The 21793-nt window shown below is 28.7% G+C and overlaps 2 protein-coding genes across 2 annotated transcripts; both read left to right on the forward strand.

Annotated features, from left to right (window-relative positions):
• Nucleotides 1-5325: 5325 nt before the first annotated feature.
• On the forward strand, nucleotides 5326-13983 carry LOC149061555 (uncharacterized). The gene is made up of 5 exons (XM_089215022.1): nucleotides 5326-5419; nucleotides 11237-11416; nucleotides 11887-12029; nucleotides 12331-12626; nucleotides 13629-13983. Exons 1-5 carry the CDS (start codon nucleotides 5326-5328, stop codon nucleotides 13981-13983), a joined length of 1068 nt encoding a protein of 355 aa, XP_089071148.1.
• Nucleotides 13984-18736: 4753 nt separating this feature from the next.
• LOC149061556 (uncharacterized) lies at nucleotides 18737-21299 on the forward strand. Its single transcript, XM_089217879.1, is given in 8 exon segments — nucleotides 18737-19084; nucleotides 19324-19849; nucleotides 19947-20056; nucleotides 20200-20476; nucleotides 20532-20676; nucleotides 20749-20882; nucleotides 21011-21237; nucleotides 21240-21299. Coding segments are annotated over 8 exon segments (1827 nt in total).
• The last annotated feature ends 494 nt before the right edge of the window (nucleotides 21300-21793 follow it).

Genomic DNA, 21793 nt, shown 5'->3' on the forward strand with positions numbered 1-21793 from the left:
TCAACTGCTTAAAGGACCCTTATGCCACTGTCACTAGAATACTAGAATAGTAAAAAGTAAAACATATTGAGAGACTAATGTACAATGGTCAACATTTAATGGAATTATACAAAATAAACGTATAACGAAATTTATAGGATATTGTATTAAACAAAATTTGGGTCATGCATAATCAAATAGGTTATAGATATTAAAATAATTTACACTTCTATATCATAAATATAATTTTTTTATTCTTATTTTTGATTTCCGCAGTTATTGTAATTTATTGGATAAGTATATATACTGATAATGTGTTCAACACTTTTATCGGATAAATGATTGGTAAAAGATAACTTCTGACATAAAAAAAAAAAAAAATTACCAGTGATTTTATAGAAATAATTCCGCAGTTCGAAATATTGAGTAAAACAGGGATGGCTGTGGTGCTGGTATTTTCGTTTACGGTCTATAACCATAAAATATAATTTATTATATGTATTTATTTTTTTCCGTTTTCAAATCTTTGAGAACAGCAACAACACCATAGGCACGCGTGAGTACGTGACTCGCATACGTTTTATTATATTTTAATAATACAATATTGTACACACAATGATCACCAATGCTATTCTTCGTAAACACTGCGGGATATTTTAACTACCCCACGCCATACTGCATCAACGAAGGTCAGGGGATGGCCTGAATAATGTTATTATGGAATATAATAGTTTTTATTGAAGGCATATGTATTTTTGTGCCCCATACATTTACGGTGGCCGGTGGGTAGGTACGTACAATACAACATCTGCCGCATTCTTTACTGCGCTTGCACATACACGAACAACATATTATATTGTATGATATATATAAATATAATTTAACCTTGGGTATTGTATTATGGATACTCGAGCAGGTATACTCTTTTATATATATATATATATATATAGGTAGGGACAGTGTATTGAAGGTTAGGGTCTTGTTCCACAAAAAATCCTTAACATTACCAGAATATTGTGTTTGTAAATATTGTACTCTATTTTAAAAATCTAACATCTTAATACATAATTTTATGAAGAATATACTAAAAAAAATCGTATTCCATAATTTCATATCATACCTACACACCTACCTATTTAAATTAAAGTGTTTACAATATTTTCAGGTTTATACCTATTTCAATCATAGTAGTGGTGTGATTTACAACAAGTAAAATTAGATAATATATAGTATGGAATAATATCAAACTAATTAAAACTTAGCAAACAAATAAACTAGTGATGGGAAAAAATAACAGGAACACTTACAAATATTACAGTTATAGCAGTAATACGAAAACCATAAAAAAATGGAAGTACTGCTGTAGCAGTAATTTTTTCTATGTTCTTATATGAAAGAGCATATTGTTCTGCCCTAGTAGATTTCAATAAACCATCGGGCACTGACAAAATAAAGCCAAATAAAAATAAAAATAGTATATTTATAATCTCTAGCCTATTTTTATCCCTGTTCGTGTGTTTCCACAACGTGCATTTTAACTGCATAACAATCCAACAATAACAATCGTTATCGGTGTTTTCGATATAGTTGTATGTACTCTATAATGTGACTGAATTTTGGTGTATGAGTATTAGTATAGATAGTAAAATGAATATAATAAAACCTTTTTTACTTGTAAAGATACATATTTGATTTCTTTTAAAACTGTTATGTTTCGCCTATATGTATACCTAGATTAACTTTTAAATATTTGCAATCATATAAATATGTAAAAAATAATATAGTTATGGCTCAAAAATAACAACTTTGTTATTACTGCTATAGTAGTATTTTAAATATTTTGACCTACGTACCTCAGTTTGATGTATAGGAGCAGTTCTGCTATAGCAGTAATGAAAAAGTGACTTTTTTTAGTCAGGTTTGTGGAAAAATAAAAAAACAAAAGTCCATCAACGTTCTGAAAAAAAAATAGGTAGGTACATACAAAGAATTTTATATAATATTTATATAGATATAAATTTAGATTATAAATTTGTTTTTATTGTTCAGAAAAATAAAATAAAGTATAAAGTAATTAATTTTGCATATTTGTTTTATGTGTATTTTAATAAAGCACTGCGGAATTTTCCTTCCCCTAAATTTTCCAGCTCTAAGCTGCTCTCTACACTCTTCACTAATATAAGAGATCCACCACTAATTATAATTTATAATATTATTTATTAGAAATTACTCATTTCTCGCTCTTCATATTTATTCAAAATATATTATGCGAGTACCGTATTAAAATTCATATATTTAAATAATAATATAAGATTGATCTATATATTTATTGTAAATTAAATAAATGAAAAGGTAAATGTTAAAGTTTAAATGTCGTGTTAAATATTATTATTTTATATGATTATTTATTCCTATTATATGATATAATATGATGTATAATAATAGATGTTTTTGTCTTTGTAGCCTTGTAGGTATACGATATTTAATGATAGTAACTTATATAATAAGACTATAATAACTAGTTATTTCTATCATGCATACCACGAAGCGCTCAGTGGCTAGTTCTTTGTAGGGTATTCAGTTTATTTTTCTTTATTGTAACCATTAAGTTTTAAGTTAATTTGTTAATTTAAATAAACTTCATAATAAGCTAATGGACAAAATTTCAATAGTATGACTTGCAGTTCTATGTTTCATTTTAGCATCGCATTTTAAGAAAGGCCGACAAGGGTGGCCTAAAATAAATCGGTATTCGAAATTTGTGAAGCATATTTATTTTTTATTCGTCCAGTTAATAATTATTATACATTGTGTTGTGTTGTATGTGCACATTTATTAAAAGAACGCTGTAACCAAGAAAAAAATAGTGCTCTGGGATAACAGCTGGATGCCAGCAGTGTTCCCCCACGGAGATTATATGTGGATAATGCTTGGTACAATGGTTTATTGTACACTTATGTGACCCGGTCACGCTCAAATGTGCGTTTGAAAACATTGTTATTTTAAACAATCGAAGACCACCCAAAACGTGTCGTTTTAGGGACTGCATTCCAACGTACCGTGAGGTACGTATTATATACCTCCTTATTGAAACCACATTGTGCCATCTGCCGTTTCCAAAGAAGTTGAATTCCGTTTGCTCATAAACATAATAATATAGGTACCACAACCTTCTTAATACTGTAATGTGCAGTATAAAATATGTTAAATGTTTATTTATGATCTCGCGAGATATGATGTATTAACTTTAGATACATACATATTATGCTATAATCTAATAGGGTTTTTCCTTCTCCCCTTGTCCCATGTTGTAATAAACTATATTTCAAACACATACGGGCCATTAACGAGTTAAGTTGGCTTCGCATAATACTCGGAAATATCAAATATTGTGCATAAACTATAATGTTATAACTTAATCTATCGTAAATGTAATGAAATAGCCACCTTCTATTTAAATGTATGAAGAGTTTTAAATAATAAGGTAATAGAGGGATTGAGGTGCTACATAATTTAAAGTTCAAATAACAAAAATGTTTGGGGCAAATTTAAAATATGTGGATTATGTATAAAAAATTGAAATTACATAAAAATCGTAAATAGGTAATAAGTTACAACAAATATTTAAACGAAATTGTACAATATTCGATTAAAAATAAATTAGATCAAATATATTTCAGGGCAATGGATGCTGTAGCATTCCAGGCGGCCTGCGTGAACTAGATAAATATATTTATTCAATAATGCGTATCTACCTACAATTGTCCATAAAAGCATACAGCGCACTGAACAATTTTGTTTATTTCTATTTCATATCCATTTTCAGACATAAAGTGTTTCAGCTGGCTCAGTTAGTAGTAGTTATACGTTGGTGACCTCAAAAATAAAAATTTAAATCATAAAATCAACCAAATTATTAATATTATTAGTTTAATAATATAGAGTTTAAGTTTTTTGAATAGGTAGGTAGGAATCAACTGATTTTTAAATATATTTTTAGTATAGAATATTTTATAAATAGGTGCCTTCTATTTATTTAAAATATTGAATAGAGTATTTTAAATAAACTTATTATCAATGCAAATTGTACCAAATATTTTTAAATACACAATTATTTTATAAAATACCTATTAATTTTATATCGAAAGTAGGTATCATTGCCAAAAAATAATTGATGTAAAATATATAATTAATGCCCTACTTCCATTGATAATGCATGAATGGATAAGCCATATTGACAAAATAAGGGATAGTGGTTTCAAGGGCGTGTGATAGACAGACGTTTTTAAATAAGATGTGCTCTCACTCCAACAAAGGGTTTTATTATTAGCTATATTTGTTATATAATTGATAAGATCTCTCGAAACCGCAAGATATCAAAATGTTAATTCTCGCGTTATTAAAACAAATTGTCCTGAGATGGAACGGCCGTATATTAGTACATTGATAATAAATCAGATTTTTGAAACATCATGTCGCTTATTTGAAACAATAAAATTATGCTAAGGTCAGTATGGTCATATGCACCGATTATCCGGTAATAACCAGTTTATTTTAATTTGTTATTTGCAGTCGTTACGTTTATATTTACTATAGGTACCTACGCAAGAAAACAAACATCGGTAGATTAGTATTTTAAATAATATGGTAAAATATATACTTACATACTTTTTTTTAAGTTATACATGCATAGTTAAATCTTAAATATACAGATACATACTTTTTTTTAATTATTCATACATTGTACATAGTTAAAAGTACATAATATAATATATTATGTAATAAATACGATATATTTGTCATAGAACAAACTAAAACAATTGTTTAATTGACACATTTCACCTTAGTCTCAAAGTTTTCCTAATAAGTAGCTAGTATATTGTAAGTTGTAGAGGTATTGTAATTAAGTTAAATAGAAACAATAATTTACCATTCAATTTAATATAATATTTTATCTTCATTATTTTATGCCACCTGCGTTAGTGTAGGTAGGAAAATACATTATTTTTTATGTGTGTGTGTGGTGGGAGGGGTTGTGGTTTACATGATTGGGTGAGTGTCGAAGAGCGCGCGCTGGTGATGCCACTCCTATGTGCAGCTGGTGGTGGATTTCCACCACCACTTCCAGAGCTGACGAGATGGCCTATAAAACAACTTGTGGAGGGTAGAAACAGTGTAACAGCGACCAGTTTGCATTCCGTTCACCTTTCTGTGCCAGTTCACCAGTGTATCGTGTCTTCCTGTAACACGCGTTTCTTTTGCATATCCAGACAATTTAATTGTATTTGCATCATTTGATTGACGGACATTTTCTACATTAAGTCTGCATTCACAAAAAACACCATGATGTCGATAATTGTACAGATGATATCGATCATCACTATCATCACTATTACCGGGGAAGCAGTTGATTTACAATCCGATAACGATTTTACAGAAAGTGAGTATTTATCTATATTAATTTTTAATTTCGTTCTTTATTCGAATTGAATTGCTATTGTTATTCATATTATGATACTTACTAGCTGTATTACCCGTTGATGCCAGGTTAAGGTAAAAATAAATAAGATTGTTAGATAGTTATATACAGGGTGATTCTTTTAAGTGGGTACACTAATTATCTCGAAAAGTATTTAATTTTTTCAAAATATTTTTTTACATGGTTTCAAGTTGTTAAAAAACCAACGTTTTTATTAAAAAATTATATTTTTAAATATTTTTTATCCTCATCGTTTTTTAAGTTTTTTACTTTTTTGAATGACAACATAGAGTTTTAATTTCATATTCCAAAGCAGAATATTTTTCTAAGTATTTTGATTCATAAAAATCGAATTTAGGGCTAGTAGTTTATGAGTTATAAGTATTTAAAGTTTAGATTGGTAGAGTAGAGTAGACCTAACCTAACCATACGGTTACTCCGTAAAATGTTTGTCTACTACTCCGCTTGTCTAAACTTTAAATACTTACAACTCATAAACTTCTCATCCTAAATTCGATTTTTATGAATCAAAATACTTATAAAAATATTCTGCTTTGGAATATGAAATTAAAACTCTATGTTGTCATTCAAAAAAGTAAAAAACTTAAAAAACGATAAGGATAAAAAATATTTAAAAATATAATTTTTTAATAAAAACGTTGGTTTTTTAACAACTTGAAACCATGTAAAAAAATATTTTGAAAAAATTAAATACTTTTCGAGATAATTAGTGTACCCACTTAAAAGAATCACCCTGTATATACATATAACAGTGTCATATTTACGGGGAGGGGTTGGTATGGGGGATAGATACTCTAAACTTATTTATAATGTTTTGATGTTGATGGTAAGTGAACTACCCCCTCCCTATAGAGGGAAATTAAATTACTGCTAATGTATATCCCTCCTCCCCGCCGTGACAAAATCCTAAATATGCCACCGATAAATAAATATAATATATTATTGTGTGGTCGTATGCTCACCTGTAGAAACGTTCTAGTGTTTCTAGCACCCGGATGGATGACCACCCAGGTTTTTAGCAACAATTCCTTGCCACGCACATGTTCTAAACCAACCGTTTCCCCTTACAAACAGCTTATGATCATACTTGACGGGCTTATGATCAATAAAATAAATAAATGAATGAATGTAATGTAGGGATTTTAATTATTATTATTATTATTATTATGTATGTATGGTTTTTGTATTTTGTGTTATCGCCGTGCGTTCTGCGTGCCACGATGACAAAAACCTATTAGCTATTATTATTATTATTAAATTATGTTTACGTTTTTTGGCGTACGTCGCCCGACGATCCAGACCGACCACGGCAACAACGATGACCGTTTACTTTAATTTTAATATCTTTCAATAATTGTATTAGGAATTAGTCTATCTTCTCTATCACCATCCGCCAAGTTCTTGCGTGCAATATGTAAGCATTATGTATTGCATTTTTTCTTATTCTAAATTGACATCCTGATCAATAGCGTATTGGCCAGGTATGTTAGTGTGGCGTAGCACACCAGGCTGACTTAAATAATAATATATAACATATATTTGATAAATTACTCGAAAAACTAGATTTTCATAAAGGCTGTTATGAAATACTTGGCCTTTTACCCTTCTAGTCCACATCTGATCCCGACGATCGAATGATGAATTTAACTACTATATCACCAAGTTCACAACTCTTAGTCGAATATCTCAATGTTTTTCTTGAGTACCAAATATTAAATATGTCACGGAACACGAAACTAAATATACAATTTCCATCACCTACAGTGGGAATTAATAAATATTCCGTTTTAAATAAAAACTTAATTTAATTATACGTAATATTTATATATTAATATTATACGATATGACAATTTCATTGTTATTGCTACAATTTAAAATGTACAGGATGATTCTTTTAACAAACAATACTCATTATTTCAAAAACTATTGACTTTTTCAAAATTTTGGATCCATCTTGTTCTAGAACTTTTGATTTTCAAATAACAACCTATACTTGAAATTTCATAAACTAAAAAGGCTATTTTTTCAATGAATTTTCACGTTTAAATTTTCATTTTTCGTTAATCCGTTTACAAGTTATAGCCTTCCAAAGTTGTGTGGTTTTGGGTGATGTTTGTGTGTTTTAGGTGTATGTTAGGTGGTATTTACACACAAACACCTTATGAGTGATGTTTGATAAAAGAATCACTCTGTATATGTCACGCAGTAACGCACGTCACCGCTGCTGATGACGACACATCAATATCGCAGCAGACGTAGGAGTTGTGGGGGTTGTAAAGATGTGTGTGTGTGTGTCGCGCGCCGAACAACGCGCGTCGCTTTGTTATAATACAGAAAACTTTATATAAAACAGTTATTAATTTATTATATTCTATATATTAAGCTGTTTAATAAAACAACATTATTTATATGTTATATCAGACTATTGCGGTGACTCTTTCAAGCCATATTTCCGATAACTTCTTCAACTGTCACGGTGAATGTTCATTACTGCGATAAGACATTTAGATTTAGTCTTAACCAGTACAATATATCTCAAATAAAATTATTAAATGTTTTTTGTTAAAGGTTCAGATCTACTTTTTTTTTCTGTAGGTATATGAAATAAAATTGTAATTTTTCTTTTTTTTTTAAGAATTTGTAACAATAAATTATTATTAAAAAAAACTTGTGGAAACACGGAAAACTAGAGAAATTGAAAAAAAAATAATAATGTGTCCATCATGGCAAAATAAATAGGTACGTCAACAAAATACCAGTTTTCAAACAAATGGCGCATCCACTCTCCTCAGTCCAAGTAATGTGACGTAAGCATTTCTTTGTTTTTCATTGGTTCGTTGCTGGCGCCACTGCCGCCACCGACGACTCCCCGACTACTTCACCGCTTAGACTGAATCTATTCTTAGGTATCTCCACCGCTGTTTTCTCATATACATCGAATTATTATGTTAATAGTTTTCCTATGTTGACCCATCCGGAAAAACGATACCAATAGTAAAATACAGAAATATGCAGTGTGCCTCAAAAAATGACGAAATATGCAAAAATATGCTAAATAAAACTTGGAGTTCAAGATATTATATTGACTATTATAATTCAATCGTGTAGCTCATTTAGCTACTTTTTGGACTATTAAAAAAAGGTTCTAATGTATATAAATTCATTATCCGTACCCTATTTATTATAATATACAGCCCTACAGGGTTATTCACCAAGCATGCTCACCTAGTCAATCTGTGTTTCCTTTGAAAAAAAATGTATTTGAATTCTGATTTTTGAAATTTTTAAATATTCTTGGACCATATTTTCAAATTCTTGAAATGTTTGTACTGTATAAAGAGTGTCCTGTGACAATACAAATTTCTGTTTTTCAAATGAGAATCACCTTTTCTACTGTAACTTATTTAGAGAATAATTTATTTTTAAATTTTAATGTACTTACTTCAAAACATGAATAAGTAGTTAGTAATTTCTAAGTTATTAAAATGTTTGTAAATGGTTTTACAAAAATATATTTTGCATTAGATGCAATATTTGAACCAGAACTAATATTTAATAATGTGCTTGGGTCATTTTTACAAATTATTAATGTTGATAGATTAAATGATTAACATTTATGACTAAAATATTCAAATCACTATTGTAGGTCGATTACCATCATGCAATAAAAATATGCAGTTTCCTTACATTTTATATTTGTAAAACGCTATTAACCAGGTAATCGTAAGTGGTTACACAGAAAAAAAACTGATTTAGGTAGTATGAAGAAATAAACTTTGGTATTTTATTTACTATAAATAAGTTAAAAGAAACAAATTATGAAGATTTAATGAAATAGGTATTGTAAAGAGTTACAATATATTTTGTCTTATAGTGACTCAAACGATATTGAAGTGGTAGATTTATATACAAAAGTAATTTTATTTCAAAGTTTGGTTGAAGAAAACATGATAGCATTACAAGCATTGAAAATTACAAAAAAAGCTCGTAATTGTTTCCTAATATTTTAATTGCTTTACAAATGATTCTGACGATTCCAATTACTTCTACTAGCGCTGATGCTGAGAGATCATTTCAGCACTTAAATTTGTCATGAGTAACATTATAGTTTAGTATAGAAGTCTGAGAATGATACGACACTGTGTGTACTATTTAAGATAAAGCTTATCTTAAACCATGGTAGTGTGTGAATACGGCATAACAGAATACATTGTACCACGTCCAAATGTTTGTATTCCTATATTATAAGCATTATATTTTTAATATAAATACGGCTGAAGGGGGGGGGGGGGTGTTTTAACACTGGATATAACTTTCATAAGAAATCCCCTCACATTTTGATAATATATAAAGATTAGTTATAAAAAAATCTTACGATAATTATTTTGAAATATTTTTTGGATTTTGAAAAAAATTAAGTTCTGAACAGAGCACTGAATATTATTCATTTTACAATTAAATATTATAATTTCTTTTTGTGTTTGTGTCTTATCGAATTTGAAAGAGTAAAAAACTTTTATATCTTTTCTATCTTTTTAATTTTGAGGTAAAAATTTAAAAATATTAAGTTCTGAATAACTTGAAAAATAGAATAAAATAAGGAAAAGTTAGATGTTATTTGCAAAACACCAGTTATCGACCAAAATCGTTTTTATTATTTAGTTATAAATAACATACAAATACTTATTTAGGTTTCTCTATGCATTGTAATATGTTTTAAACATATTGTAACTCTATAAATATGTGAAATTTTCTAGAATATTTTTAGTCTTTGTTTCAAGTATTTTCAATATACACGGTTCTCATTAAATTTCACAATTTTTCTTTACTAAACTTGACCTCACAGTAAGATTTAGGTAATAGTTAGCTCTGAATGTTGATATAATTATTAATATTGGCCCAGAATACCTAGTTTACTATAAAATCTATTAATAAGTTTTATAAAAACATTATTATAGATTAAATGCTATTGATAATTGATAATTATTCTGCATTTTTCCTGTTTAATTTTATATACCTATCAACGATTAATTAAAATTTCCATGTTTTTAATTAGGTAATTAGGTAAATATAGTTACCTATATTTTTAGTATATTTTATATTAGACAGTCGACCTGACAAATACATTATATCATATATATATATCATTATATATATATTATATATTATATTCTTATATATATTATCATTATATATTTGTACCAAATTACATAAATTGTTTTAATGGTAGTAAAATTTATTTTAATTATTATTTTATTACGTAATATTCAGCCGTTCTATGATTAACATTTTTTAACAGAATACGTCATCTGTACCTCACTAGCTGTATTTTCATATTCTTAATGTAGACTTCATATTATTTTTATTTGATTTTGTAAGTTGTTACTACCGTCATATACATACACAATCTAGTCTAACTATATAATTATGTTTTTATAGTCGTTCGAAAATTGGCAATAATTTTTAATAGAAGTTATATAAATAGATTCGTTGGGACTTGTAGCCTTTGTATTTAACTATTTTTTATCCTGGGATTCTACCTCAAGCCACCCAGTTTTTTAAATTAATTTTATTCTAAATAAAACATTAAACTTATGAGAAACTAACTATTTCCATAATATGACTGTTATCCTGTTTGATTTTTTCGCTGCACCTGTAAATAATAAATATTAATAATAATAAATAATAATAATAATAAATAATAATCCACTATAAAAACCAAACCTTCTAATTACTTTTATTTACTATGTATTACAGTCTCTGAAGGTTGTCCGTTTATGGAGAATGCTGAGTATGATGTTACCGTAAAGGGTTCGGTTTCGTCGTTGATCGGTGGTTGTGCCTACATAAGTTACAATGCTAGTGACAAAATACCACAATCATATAGCTTGTGGTTTGGAAATATTGAACATGATGGACCATATTGCCGTGGCCATGGTACGTGTAACAAACTATTATTTTAGTACGATACAGGATTCTGCATAACACCCATGACTTTAACACAGCTTCTTCAATTTAATAATAGTAAAACAAGTATTAACGTTAATTAATTTAATTAAAAGTTCCACATTGTGAGTTAAATATATTGTATTAATATGTCAATAGTTCAATACAGATCTAACCATTATATATAAAAAAGCATAGATATAACTGAGAATTCGTCGTTAATTTAATTAAATTTTATACCATAACTATTTTTCACCACACATCAAAGATATTCAATAAGTTAGGTACCTATTATATTGCCATTCTGGGTCCAAAAACGATCTCCAATTATTAACTGTCTGATGATGGCTGAAAGTTGTATATCTCATTGAATATCACTCATTTTATATTAAAAATATCACAAATTTATATCAATTTGTATTTGTTTTGTACTGTTTTGTCATCCATCGGTGTATATCTAGATATAGAGTATTTTCTTTTTTACTGCCTATCAAAACCACTTTCACCGTCAGCAGACATCAGCAAGGGACGTATGTATATAAACAAAGTATGGCTATACGACGAAGCTGCCAATAAGACGGGAGCACGAGATCGCAGATGTGCTGTAAGTATATAATACCTACAGCTGGACTTACCAACTGGCACATCTGAAACTTATTTAAATTCGTTATTAAATCAACTTCAGATCGCTTATCTAATTTTTTTAATTATTCAATTCAGTATACCTTATTAGTTTAAATATAATATTTATTTTTATGCTATTAATTTAAAAAAAAAAAAAAGAATTAGGAACGACAGAAATAGCTCCTTTAACACAGGATACGCCTTTTCCTCTTATCAATTGCTTACCTACATAATGTTGATTTTAATACTTATTCTCTTTTTCTTGTCCTCGTGGACCATAGTTGTATGAAAAGATCAACAATCATGAAAAAACACTCCGTGTGGCAATTAGCAGTGACGTTTCATGTGATGGCTTGTCAGAAATATTGTACAATCCACAGCTGATTCGTCGACCCAACAAGGGGTCTATGTTGATGATATTTAACAAGACCAAACATGACGTAACCACAATAACTACTGAGTCGACACAATCGATATCTAAGCGTTACGAGAGATTAGGGTACATCCTACAAAATGTTGGAAATCGACCAAACCCATTTTGGAGGACAGAAGAGATTAAAGAAGAAAAACATAGAAGGTTAGTCTCATAACAAAAATATCTCACAACTTATCGTCATGCTATTTAACAAATAAATAATTATTACTAGCTGATCCTTGTGGACTTCATTGATGGTTAAAAATATGGTATAAGTTGTGTCTGTAAAATTTAAAATTTGTTTAATTCATCGTTTAATACTCGGCATAGCTGTAGTACCGACATGCACCAGCTAGACGTTATTAGCCAACTAATATTATTATTTAATATCTTGTTATATAAATACACAATATGTATATAAACTTACAATTTACATGTACAAATTTATTTTTGCCAATTTCAATCGTTTAAAATCAAAATTTTGAAAAATCCTTTCTTATTGCACGCTGAAAATATTAGAGGAACCACTGTTCTAAATTTCAAGTTCGTTCATTGAGTAGTTTTTGAGATACAGTAATCAGCGAGTCAGTGGTATTTGGATTTTACGTAACTATAGATAATAACTGTAAATCAAATCAAAAATTCAATATGTTTCGTACGTTTATAGACATTTTTTGGTTGAATTCAATTGTTTTTTCTGAATTAAAATCGAAAAGCGTAAGCTACATTTAATGTTGACATAACTTTAGGTATTTTGAACTAAAATCAGAAGTAGCTAGTGAAGTCTAATGGCTTATAGTTGAATTCAGTTAAAAATATATACCACATTCATGTATCATATAGTATCACAACTCGTACTTAAAAACAACTAAGAATAGTTCTGCGCATTCGAATTGCGTCACTAAATGTATTTTGTTCAAGATGCATCCGTGATTTAGTTACGACACATCCGAGATGTGTCAAAGGGGTTTTCAGCAACTGAGAATAATGTTTGGTGATAAACTCATAAATAATTTTAATATTATATATAACTAAAAAGCATTTATTAAATAATAATGGTAGTACAGATTACAGATTTCGTTGTTGGATAATAAACTATACTTATAAAAGGTGGGTGGTAATTATTTAAAAAATAACATTGAATTTTTGTTTACTTAAAATTAGTCGACGACATGACCTTCAAACGAGTGATGGAGATGGCAGATATGGTGCAGTAATGGACCACGCCAATTCTAATGGTTTGCAGTCAAATACGAATGATGAAGATGTAAACACGGCCAAAATTAAGGATATAAGTTTTTTACAAAGACCATTTAAACTCAACAGCCTGCAGTTGATGGAAATGCGCTTATGGCACATAGATAGTTCAACACCCAAAACGGCCAAAACCAATGTTACAGTGTTGGCAGGCGTAAATCCTTTCACCCTGATGCTTTCTAATCGTGTGCACAATAATAACACAGGTTCTATAAAACCACTTGGCCTATGGAATCAAATTAAGAACTTCTTTAAAAATTAATTATATCATTCCAAACATTCAATGCAAATATGCAGCATACCTTTTTATATGATTCCTTCATAAAATGTTTCAAAATCCAACAATACAACTCTCAGAAATAAACAAATAATTGAGTATTTTGTTAACCTTGTAGTAAGAACTTTCACAAACATCTATTAATTGTCTATACTATAACTAAACATAGGTGTCATCCAATTTATTTTGATAATTATATTAAAGAATTAGAACTAAAAATAGAACATATTTTTTTCATCTGTTGTTAATTGACATTTCATGATATTTTTTTAAAATTATATTTTACGTAAGAAGTAACCTATTGCATGTATACCCATTGCATGTATAATGAATAGTAATGAATAAAAAACTATTATTAATCGTATGCTATCTATTTAATTATGGCATTGGTCATAAAGAATTTAAGACGCTCGTCATCGGTTAGATATTACGCTTAATATTTGGCGTTTGTGATGCCGCTGTATTAATATTTTTTTATTATTATTTTTTTTTTTAAATTGATTTTAAGCCTTGCTACTATGATTATTAGCTATTGTAGGGGTTAGTGATTACACACTTACCAACTGGTTATAGTTGGTGTTATTGGTACGGTTGGAACAGTTTATTCGGTTGTTTCAAACACTTGTATAAGTTTCAAGGATTTTTTCAAGGATTTGCCACCAAGTATCCGAGTCAACCAATCCGAGAACTAATGGCACCGGCCAGTGCTGACATTCAGAACAAATCAGTGATTGAAGTCAGACAACAAACAACGAGTTATAAAACAAGGAGGATAATATTATTATATTAATTTTAACTAATCTAAATTTATTCTTAGAAATAAAAATACATTTCCCATAATTATTTTAATAATTTCATTCAACTTAATCGGAACAGTGTATCTACTTTACTTCTATATTCATCTGTGAATCAGAACTTTTTTTTCAAACATATTTGACTATATTCTATTATTGTTATTATTATTATTATTGTAATACATATAATAGATCAAAATCAAGATTATTATTAATCTGAACAGAAATCCAATTACAGTTAACTGTTTTTACAGTTAAACAGTGTTTGTGACTTGCAGTATAGTTTTGTCTTGGTGTATGAATTAAGTAGATAACTTGGTTAATAATTGATATTATAGGTATACATGTTATAAATGAGTCTTATTTTCATTAATAAATAGTAAGTGGGGCCTAATTTTAATATTTAGTTTCCCTGTAGAGAAAATAGACCCAGTTGGTTATAGATATAATATGGTTATTAAAGGACTGTTGGGTGGTTCCACTCTAAGCACATGAGCTGAAATGGAATTGTAAAAAAGTGTATTGAAATAATAAATACTATGTATATAAAAAAAATATGATAGTATATTTTATAGGTTTTTGTATATAAGTAATAACTGCAAGGCTATGATTTATATACAACAATAAATGATGAAATACGCATTTGTTTAAATATTTAATTAAAAATACGCAAATTATACATTTAAAAAATGCTAAAATATACTATATAAATAATATTAAATAAGCACATGCCTCGTAAATTATTTTCAAATTATTGAGAGTGAATACGTTAAAATACGCCAAAAAAATATGATGAAATAAACATTTAATACAAAAACATTTATCAAAATTCTAAATATTTTGCCATTGCATTTCTCAACTTCTTAAAAGAACCCTCTGCTACTGTCACTAGAATACTAGAAGTCTATAGTATATATAAGCAAAACATATTAAAAGACTAATGCACAATGGTCAATCAACATGCATTTAATGGCATTATACAAAGCATAACGTACAACGAAATTTATAAGATATTGTATTAAACAAAATATAGCATAAAACAAAATGAAATAATATAGCAAAAAACTTCTGGCTTAGCCGGAGGAAACTAGATAGAACCCAACGATCGCCAGACGTTGTTTTTTCAGTGATTGTATCGTTAAAAAATAGATTATTTAACTTATAACTATCTGACGACTTTATCATTATAGGTAGTAATAGAATATACCATTATCATGTTCTTTCATAATTTGTTCATATACTTCGGGATTAGACTTGTTTTTTATTATTTTTACCGGATTCTATTAAATGTCACTATATAAATGTTTACGTGTGACTCACACCTAGACAGAGGCGGATAGGCAAAAAAAAATTTACCGGGAAAATGTTTATGGGGCGACATTAATTATTCTACTATATATGGTATACAATCAGGGATACCAAAACTTTTTTTCCAATGAAACCTAAAAACAATTACACAGGGGTATGGTCGAATTGCACTTGGATTTAAAAAAGGTAATGGCTGAACTGCACTCGGGTAAAAAAAAGGTAATGGTCGAACTGCACTCGGGTAAAAAACAGGTAGTGGTCGAACCGCACTTGGTCTCAAAAGTATTTCAATAAAATTATCATGCATTTGAAGGGGTTAAACATTTAGTTAACACTTATTTTCCTATAATTATTATATTTTATTATATTTAAAGCTCACAAATATGAGGCTTTCCATGCGAAGTTCAATAAATCATTTTCATCACCACATCCAAATATATTATTTGTTATCATTGATGTTTTAACACAATTACAAATCGACACCTACATTTTAATGCAGAATACTGACACAAGACCATCAACAACACGATACCAGAAAAAAAAATAATATTAAAAAGTATATTGACTTATATACTCAAAAGCGTATTACCAGGCTAGAATTTTTGAATGCAGTTTGTCATTACTACAAAAAAATGATCGAAATGACAAAAAAAAATATTTATAATAAGTAATGACAATAATTAAATTTGACGATTAAAAAAAAAAATGTTTGATAATAATAATAATATGTATAGTATAATATAATATAATATGATGTATAATATAATAATTATAACGTAAATATATATAATTAACATAATTTGAATTTTAAAACAATCATATTTAACCACTAATGATTAAAATCATTGTTAGTCCTAAGCCTGTAAGTGGGAAGAAAAATGAGTGTTAGCCCTAACCGCTTTAAATGCATGATAATTTTATTGTAATACTTTTTGAGCCTAAGTGCAGTTCGACCACTACCTGTTTTTTACCCGAGTGCAGTTCGACCATTACCTTTTTTAAACCCAAGTGCAATTCGACCATTTGATTTTAGGTAATAAGTGCAATTCGACTATCCCGTTACACAGATATTAGATATAGATGAAAGATGAATAATATAAAATAATTCAATAACTAAGTTTTTGAAAACTTAAAAATTTATTTTGATTATACATGTTATAGGTATTTCATACAGAATACAAATTTGCTTAGACGCTAAGTAAAAATTAATTGAAGGTCCTAAATGTAAAAAGCCCTAAGGATTCCATCTTGGAAAAATTTACACCACTGCATATTGGAAGGGGGCGCCGGTAGGTGGTAATACGCGGGCGCACCGGGAAAGTCCAGATATCCCGGTGGGCCTATCCGCCCCTGCACCTAGATCGTTGAAATAACAAATACTAGTATACTAGGTACCTATGTCCTATAATGTCTATATTACTATAACAGAGATTAATACAAATATATAAATATATATTTCATTGTATCGAGTACAGTAATAATCACAAATAAATTGCTAATAAAAATTTTATATATAAAATAGTAAAACAAAACAAGTAACAACAATTTACTATGAAAAGGTAGTATAAATTCCAACAAGTATGCGTTTACTTTAGGAACAATATAATGATTTAAAAATATCAAATTGAAATAAATTATGGTTATTATTGTTAAAATAAGCTAATAGAAGATAAAACTATACAAACTGTATCTTAAGACTGCTTAATTTCAAGAAAAAAATAACTTTTTATTGACAAGTTATATTTTTTCAATGTACAAAGATGTTTGTTTGGAACCAGTCAGTCTTATCACTAACTGATAATAGTATCACGACTACTATAGTCTATTATGAATTTACTTGGAACACCATTTTCTCGATGTAGTGAATATAACAAACGTCAGATATTAAATGACGGTTAACTTGAAAATCATTTTTATATAACTCACCTTTATAGGCCCCCCTCCAAAAAAAAAAAAAAAAAAACAAAAATAATATTTAAAATCGTGGAGTAAATAGCTAAATAGAGATTAATAATAAAATATATACCTAATATACAATTTTCTTCATTTGTTGATATATTATTGACATTTGCTTCGACGCGCTCTAGCAATGAATTATTTAAACAGAACCTTCAAGATTTTAATTTTTTGGGTGGGAAATTATTTCCCATTTCCCTATGATGGGTTTACATTTTGAAAATATCTGCCTCACCCATCAAACGGTTCACGGGCCGCCACTGTTATGTAGGTAGGTGTACGCCTAATATTTTTAAAAATTAACAATATTTATCTGTTTTTAGTTAAATATAAATTATAAAAATTAAAGTCTAATTTTTTCTAATAAATACAAATTAAAATAATAAGTACTACGTGGATAAATATAAATGATAAAAATTATGTGTTGTATGCTTGTATATATTTGAAACTGTTTATAAGAAATATCGGAACTCAGCAACCACGTTATTGACGCTTAGAACTTAGATTATTTATTCAGATATCAAATTTCGTAGTAGGTAATAATGTTTTGTAATTTTTTAGAAGTATATACATAATTTACAGAAACTAAAAGTAAAAAAAACATAAGTAATGCATTACTATATGGTAAAAATACGAAAAAACGAATAATAAATTATAATAGATATAGTACCTACTTTGCCATGGATAGCACACTTCTGATAGATAAGTTAGCCGTTGTTACTGGTGGATTTTCGTCCGTGTTTATGGGCCAACCGTTGGACACAGTCAAGGTGAAAATGCAACTGTTTCCCAAGATATACGGCACAATGGTCTCATGTTTATCAAATACTGTGCGTAAACAAGGATCAGTCAGTAGTATTGGTCTGTATGCGGGTATACTACCAGTACTAATGTCTAATGGTGCTGATAACGGGGTCATGTTTAGTACTTATAGCCAGTATCAGAAAATAGTAGCCCTGGTGGTAGAAGCCGGTGATATAACTAATTTGAATTACATTGAAAACGCAGCGGCAGTTAATTTTACATCAGTAAGTAAAATGTTATTTAAATGTGGATATTTAGAGGAGTCACTCAAACAATAAGACTATAAATTCATTGTAATAATAATATCAAGCAGGTATTAGTGTATGTAGAAGAGTGTATCGTTAAATGACAAACATATGCATTATGGAAAAATAAACCTATAACTAAAATTAGTACAATAATAGCATGTTGTAATTTTTCAATTGATATTTACAGCAACATTATTATATATATAATTTTTCAGTTTCTTTTGTCTTCAATACTTTATCCGACCGAATTGGTAAAAATACGTATGCAAGAAACAAGCGATGACACACATTTTCAAGGTCAATCAGCAGATCAAGTTTATAAAAACATCTGCAAATCTAAAGGTTTTAAAAGTCTATATCGTTTTATACTAAAACCATTCGGTAAACAAAAAGAATACTATGATGCTGTAACTGCAATAGTGGCGGGATCTTTAGCCGGGATATGCTCATTATTAGCCATGTACTCAATCGATGTCATAAAAACCCGTATGCAGATGGCAGTAAAAAAGAGTAAATTCCAAATGATTCGAAATGTAATTCTAAGTAATGGTTCACAAGTATTGTACTCTGGTCTATTAACAACAATGATGAAAACTGTACCGGTCACAGGAGTTTTGCTACTCACTGTAGAGTTGTACAAATCATTTTATCTAAAATATTTAACGGAAAATCCAAGTCTTCCATCAGTTTCCTATAAAAACCTTTTTTCCATTTGTGATTTTGTATCTGGATGGACAGCTGGTTTGTTAAATTGTAGTTTAAATACTTGTATTTATTATTTATTGTCAATTAAAGGTACTACGATTGCGTTTTATATATTATACATTATTATTCTTAGGTATTATTTCTACATTAATTGGATATCCAATAGATACAGTAAAGATAGTACAACAAGTGAATGATAGTACTATAAAAAAAACCGTTAGAGATATTTACATTCAAGATAAAGTGAGTGAAAAACAATTTAATTAGAATATTAATAGTAGAACTAAACAAAATTTAATTTTTATAAAATGCAATAAGTACTTATTAAAAATACAACAAATATTCCTTAATAGCTTTACTGATATTAAATCTTCTATACTAAATAGTTCAAAGGATATTTTAGAGGAATGATGTTTCCGATCTTAAGCGTGGGTATTGCGAATTCGGTATTTTTTGGAACTTATGGTAACACGCTGAGATTAATCCAAATACAACGTGACAATCGAACAAATAAGAATATTGATGTCAGGTTTTGCAATGATGCTGAACATTTACATAAGTATTGGCATTTGGATGTATTTTTATCGGGTTGTATTGCCGGTCTTTCTTTTGCATTGATAAACACACCAATAGAAGTTATAAAAACATTGTTACAAACAAGAAGTAATCATTCTAATACTATTTGCTTCCACAATGCTCATAAATAACAAGGTTTTAGATGTAACTTTGAAGCAAGAAAATGTGGAAAATTCAAAAAAAGTTTATCCATTAAAAACGACCAGTGCATTTAAATTAATGATCGAACTTTATAAGGTCAATGGTATACGTTCACTATATCGAGGAGGAACATTATTGTTTATTAGGTTTACTATATTAAATTATTAGAGTAAAATTCAAAAGAAAATTATTTTTTTAATAGTATCATATTTTTTTAGAGATGTTCCTAGTATGGGGATTTATATGCTCTCTTATGAACATCTATGTAGTATGTTAGTAAAACTATCATGTTCTGAAACTAACAAAGAGTGTATGCCAAAACATGTGCAAATTATATCTGGAGGTGTAGCAGGTAAAACAAATAAAAAATTGAATAAATCATACTAAGAAGGACGTAACTAACAAAAATATTGAATTTATTGAATTTCATCTATGAAAATAATATATTATTAAAATCAATTTTGTATGATTTTATTTAAGGCGTACTAAGTTGGGTTATGGTGCTGCCATTTGACGTGATAAAATCCAAAATCATCACAGACAGCATCATTCAGCCATTGTATAAAGGTGCGTGGGACTGTGCAAAGAAAACGTACAACAATGGCGGCGTGATAAGTTTTTGGCGAGGATTTTGGTTACTCTGTATACGGGCTTTTCCAGTTAATGGGATAGCGTTTGCCATATACGAAACGATTAAAAGCAGTTGTAGTGAAAGAGGAATAGAATAGACCAACACGAGAAAAATACGGTTGAATCTAAGTGGATGTGATTTTATGAACAAAAAACAACACCTATCAATATTCTCATCGAGAAAATATGCTAAACCAAAAGCTTATGTGTTTGGACGTTAGTGAAATAAATGTTTCTAGCGCGCATATCTTGTCGGTTGGCTGTTTAGGAGCGTGACATCCGATATTAAAATTAATTAGCTACAAACAATACATATTACTAATTAGTAGCTCTCTGACCCAGCAAGGTTTTATTTTTTTTTAAACTGCCGTCAAAAACCACTAAGCCAAAAATGTAGTTTTCGAGGAGTCATTAAAACAATGTTTTCAATACTAAATTTGTTTGTAAAGTAAAAATAGATTTTTTAAATATTAGAAATATATTATGTTATTATTAGATAGTAGTTAATATTGTATTGTATTGGACACAACATAACGTTTTTTTTATAAGCGTATAGTGTTTATGTGGTTTAATGAACTTACCTACTTATTGTATATTGCTTATATGAAACAAAAATCAGTTAGAATTTTATGT

Source organism: Diuraphis noxia, unplaced genomic scaffold (genome assembly GCF_037042655.1).
Source record: "Diuraphis noxia isolate RWA-SAM2 unplaced genomic scaffold, SU_Dnox_SAM2 contig0001, whole genome shotgun sequence".
In the NCBI taxonomy this organism is placed as follows: Eukaryota; Metazoa; Arthropoda; class Insecta; order Hemiptera; family Aphididae; genus Diuraphis; species Diuraphis noxia.

Excerpts from the sequence above, each read along its gene's own strand:
- LOC149061555 (XM_089215022.1), top strand. The coding sequence starts at position 5,326 with ATGTCGATAATTGTACAGATGATATCGATCATCACTATCATCACTATT. Across the intron at positions 11,417-11,886 it reads ACCATATTGCCGTGGCCATG|ATATAGAGTATTTTCTTTTT; the intron begins GTACGTGTAACA and ends GTGTATATCTAG. Across the intron at positions 12,030-12,330 it reads CACGAGATCGCAGATGTGCT|TTGTATGAAAAGATCAACAA; the intron begins GTAAGTATATAA and ends CGTGGACCATAG.